This window comes from Hippopotamus amphibius, chromosome 8 (assembly GCF_030028045.1).
Source record: "Hippopotamus amphibius kiboko isolate mHipAmp2 chromosome 8, mHipAmp2.hap2, whole genome shotgun sequence".
In the NCBI taxonomy this organism is placed as follows: Eukaryota; Metazoa; Chordata; class Mammalia; order Artiodactyla; family Hippopotamidae; genus Hippopotamus; species Hippopotamus amphibius.
The window spans coordinates 93,432,529-93,437,377 of NC_080193.1; the positions used below are offsets into that span (position 1 = coordinate 93,432,529).

The 4,849-nt window shown below is 47.3% G+C and overlaps 1 protein-coding gene across 1 annotated transcript; it reads right to left on the reverse strand.

Annotated features, from left to right (window-relative positions):
- Positions 1-2,712: 2,712 nt before the first annotated feature.
- Positions 2,713-3,954, reverse strand: LOC130859207 (PC-esterase domain-containing protein 1B-like). The gene has a single exon (XM_057746501.1). It carries the CDS (start codon positions 3,952-3,954, stop codon positions 2,713-2,715), a length of 1,242 nt encoding a protein of 413 aa, XP_057602484.1.
- Between the last annotated feature and the right edge of the window lie 895 nt (positions 3,955-4,849).

Sequence of the window (4,849 nt, forward strand, 5' to 3'; positions counted from 1 at the left end):
CCATCCAATCCCATTCATGATGAAAACTTAGCAAACCAGAAATTGAGGAGACCATCCTCAACTTAATTAAAAAACATATACAAAAATCTACAGTTAACCTCTTACTTAATGATGAGAAGCTATAAGCTTTCTCCCCAACATCAGGAGAAAGGCAAGATATCCTCCCAACCACTCCTTTTCAACATCATACTGGAAGCCCTATCTAATGCAACAAGACAAGAAAAGGAAATAGATCATATACAAATTGGGAAGGTAAAAATAAACTGTGCTTGTTAACATTTAACATGACTGTCTGCAGAAAATCTGAGATAATCAACAAAAATACTCCTGGAACCAAGAAGTATAGTAAGGTTGTAGGATACAAGGTAAATATATGAAAGTCAATTGCTTTCTTATATACCAGCAATGAAAACCTGTACTTTCAAATAAAAAACACAATGCCATTCACATTAACATCCCCCTAAATGAAAGATATAAACATAACAAAATATGTACAAGATCTATAGGAGGAAAACATGAAATCTTAATGAAAGAAATCAAAGGACTAAATAAATGGAGAGATATTCCACATTCATGGATCAGAAGACAGAATACTGTCAAGATGTCAATTCTTCCCAACTTGCTCCATAGATTCACTGCAATCCCAATGAAAAGTCCAGGAAGCTATTTGTGGGGATTTTCAGTTTTAACAAACTGATTCTAAAGTTTACATGAAAAGGCAAAAGAGTCAGAGTAGCCAATACAACATTAAAAGAGGGAAAAAAAAAGTTGGAGGACAGACACTTCAGGAAACGGCGCTAGAACGACTGGATCCACAGGCAAAAAAAAATGAACCGAGACACAGACTTTATACACTTCACAAACATTAACTCAAAACGGATCATAGACCTAAATGTAAAACTAAATGCAAAATTAAAACACTCTTAGAAGATAACACAGGAGAAAATCTAGATGACCTAGGGTTTGGTGATAAATTTTTAGATACAACACAAAAGGCACAATCCATGAAAAAAACTATGTTGGACTTCCTCAAAATTAAAAACTTCTCCTCTGCAGCAGACACCACCAAGAGAAAGAAAAGATAAGCCACAGACTGGGAGTTACTTCTAAAAGACATATGATTAAATACTGTTATCAAAAATATACAAAGAATTCTTAAGACTCAATAAGAAAAACTGATTAAAAACGGTACTTCATCAAAGAATATATGCAGATGGCAAATAACATATGAAAAGATGCTCAATGTATGTTCTTAGGGAACTGCAGATTGAAACGAGATATCTTGTGCTTATTTGAATGGTGAAAATCCAAAACACTGACACCACCAAATGTTGGCAAGGATGTAGAACAACAGGAAAGCTTATTAGTTGCTGATGGGATGCAAAATGATAGAGTCATTTTGGAAGGTAGTTTGGCATTTTCTTACAAAACGAAATATACTCATACCATATGATCCAGCAATTGCATTCCTTGATATTTACTCAAAGGAGTTTAAAACTTATATCCCCACAAAAACCTGCACATGAATGTTTAAAGAAGCTTTATTCATAACTTCCAAAACTTGGCAGCAACTAAGATGTCCTTTAGCAGGTGAATGGATAAACAGTGGTACATTCAGAAAACAGAATACTATTCAGCACTAAAAACAGCTGAGCTATCAAGCCATGAAAGGACATGGAAGAAACTTAAAACCAAATTACTGAGTAAAAGAAGCCAATTTGAAAAGGCTACTTACTGTATGATTCCAACTATATAACATTCTGGGAAACACAAAACTATGGAGACCATTATGGATGAGTGGTTGCCAGGGGCTGGATGGGGGAGGAATGAAGAAGAGGAGCAGACAGGAATTTTAGGGCAATAAAACTATTGTGTATGATACTATAGTGGTGGATACATGTCATTATACATCTGTCAAAAACCATATAATGTACAACACCAACAGTGAGCCCTAATGTGAAAAATGGACTTTGGGTGAAATGATACACCAATGCAGTTTCATTGAAGGTAACAAATGTACAATTTTGGTGTGGGATGTTGACAGTGGGGGAGGCTGTGTATGGGAAGTACATGAGAATCTAAAATTGCTCTAAAAAATAAAGTCTATTTTAAAAAATATGCTAGGCGTTTGATGAGCTTGAGAGCAGAAAATATGTCTCTAACAGAAAAAAAAACCCTCTTGTGTTAGTTAGTGGAATACTTTTTTTTAAGGATAAATATACTGAATATATTTAACATATATTAAATTTAAGGACTGTGCAAGACAATTTGTGGTGAGAGCTTTGGGGAGTAAGTTCTATAAACGTATGTAAAAACTAATGGTGATGCTGAAGTCAACAGAAACGTTTTGGTAAGTTTTATGGATCAAAATTTTTCCTTTTTTCTTTTCAGGAAGAATGTCTAGGGAAAATACGATTGGAAGACTTATATTTAGGCAAGGCTTAACCAAGTGTGTACTTTTTCATTTACAGTTCATTTCTGCAGAAACGCTAAGAGGAGAATGGTGTGATGGTCTGGGTTCTCGTCCACTCACCAAGAAGTGGGGTGGAGGCTCTGGCAAAGAAGAATGTGTGAGGCAGCTGACCGGTGAAAGTAAGAGGCTGAAGGAGTCCTCACCATAGCAGGGTTGCTGAAGGCCAGGCCTGTGAGAGAAGTCGGGTAGTCTGTCCAGCCTATTGACTATGTTGGTAAGGAGCCTAGGTCCAGGTCTGGCTACTGGGGACTTGCCTCTGGGTGTGCTCGGGTCTGTCTGTTACTGCACCTTCGCCGGCGTCTGCGTGGCCTGCTGGGGCGCCGGGGAGGGTAGGGAGGGGAACTTCTGCTCTGATGTTGGGCAGAGGTTCTGCGAATGGGGCCCAGAAGTGTCTCCGAGCCAATCATCAAGTTTGCTTCGCCAGTATATCTGACCTGGCGCACTGAAGAATCACTGGAGAATTGCCTGCGCAGTGAAGATGGGTGAGAGGGCACACGGGTGCCTTGGCTGTAAGGCTGGTACGGAGGCTGCACCCGGGGAAAGGGCACAGAAGGTCGCCACTGGGCTCGGAGGCACGCGGAGATGGGTGGGAACCAGGACAAGGACTGTTCGCCCGGGTCGTCTCTGCTGTCCCGGGGCTGCCTCCCGTCCACTGGGCCAGGAAGTCTGCTGGTGGGGCCATCCCTGATGCACCTGCCCACAGGGTAGCGGCAGGGGAGGTCCACACCCCAGGCATCAGCCAGGTGCGCCAGCAGCAGCTGGGAGAGGTGGCGGTGCGCGCGCTCATCCCAGTGCACGCCGTCGCGCTGCCGGTGCTGCCCCGCGTGCCGGAAGTGGAAATGGAGGTCCAGCACGTCGAAGCCGTGCCTGCTGGCCTCTGCCGAGCTGTAGAAGTTGGCCTCTATCACGTCTTCCTGCAGGCGCGTGCCTCGGGACGGGTCCTCTGGCGGGAGGAAGCCCCCAGAGACGACCTCGGCCACCGGCATGGCCGTGTTCCACACCAGGAGGCAGGCCTCGGGCAGCACCTGGTCCAGGCGCCCGAACAGGCTCGCCAAGTCCTCTCGGTAGCTCCTCGGGAAGTCCTGGCCGTACCTGGAGAGGTCCCAGAGGCAGGAGTTCAGGACCACCACGTCCGGGGCGTGCTCGCCCCATCGCAGGCGTTCCAGCACGTCCTCCATGTACGGGTAGTACGTGCGCGTGAGGAAGTAGAAGCGCACCAGGTGGTGGCCCGAGCGGAACTGGCGGACCTCGCGGTAGTCGGTGCCGTTGTGCAGGCGTTCCCGCCTGCCGCCCTCCAGCAACACGTCGAGCTCGAAGCTCAGCTCGCCCTGGGCCTTCAGCTGACTGGAAGAGAGCAGGCAGTCCTTCTGCAGCAGGAGCACCAGGTCCTTGTACACGGCCCTCTGCACGGAGTCCCCCAGGACGACCACAAACTTGTTGTGCAGCAGCTGCCGGACTTCGCAGGCCCGCAGGTGGGCCATGGTGGCGGGGGGCGGGCGGGAGGCTAGCTCCTGCCTTTCCTCGGGCAGGTCGGAGCAGAGCTCTGGGGGAGGGCAGAAGCGCTCGGGAAAGAAAGGGCGGTGGTGCACGGGCGGGCGTGGGCCTTCCTGCCCGCGCGAGGGTCCCGGGCAACGAGGAGAGTGAGGCAGCGGGTCGGCGCCCTGAAGTTCCGCTCCCGCGAAACCTGAGGACGTGACCTCTGACCCGCGGAGGCGCCTGTGCTGGGCCCCGGCTCCACCTGGCGGAGGGGAGGAGCGGAACCCCCGCGAGAACCTGCCCGCCCCAGCTGCAGTGAGCGTTCTCTTTTGGCGGTTCCCTGCTTGCTTTATAATATCTCGGGCTTGGGTTGCGATTACTCTGCACTTCTGGGCACATCCAAACCACGGCCCACTCTTGGTTTTACCAGTATCTCAATAATGGGGCGTGCAGTCGCATCTGGGATGCCTCTCTTTTCCCCTGGCTCTTGCTTTCTGTGTGTGTTCCCACCTCTGCTTGAGAATGTCTTTATTGCTGGCTTGGTTCTCCTTTTGTACTGCCACCTCCTGTTCTAGAGGCATTTGGGGAATGTCTCCGCTGGGGTAGAGATGCCATTCCCAGCGGGAGAATCTTGCTGGGGACTGATCTGCAGCTAGCATTTCCAAGCAGTGATTGGCAGAATACTCTGGTCTAGTGCAAATAGTACAAAGTTCAACTCTGTTTTGGGGTTTTGTTTTTTTTTTGGTTTTGTTTATTCTTTTAATTAAGCCTCTTATTGTCACCTCGTTGTGGCTTGTCATGCACTTGTAAGAAATAATAGAGAGATTTTCATATACCCTTTACCCGCTTTCCCCCATGGATAACTCCTGCACCATTCCCTTAATTCCTGGTAATTGCACA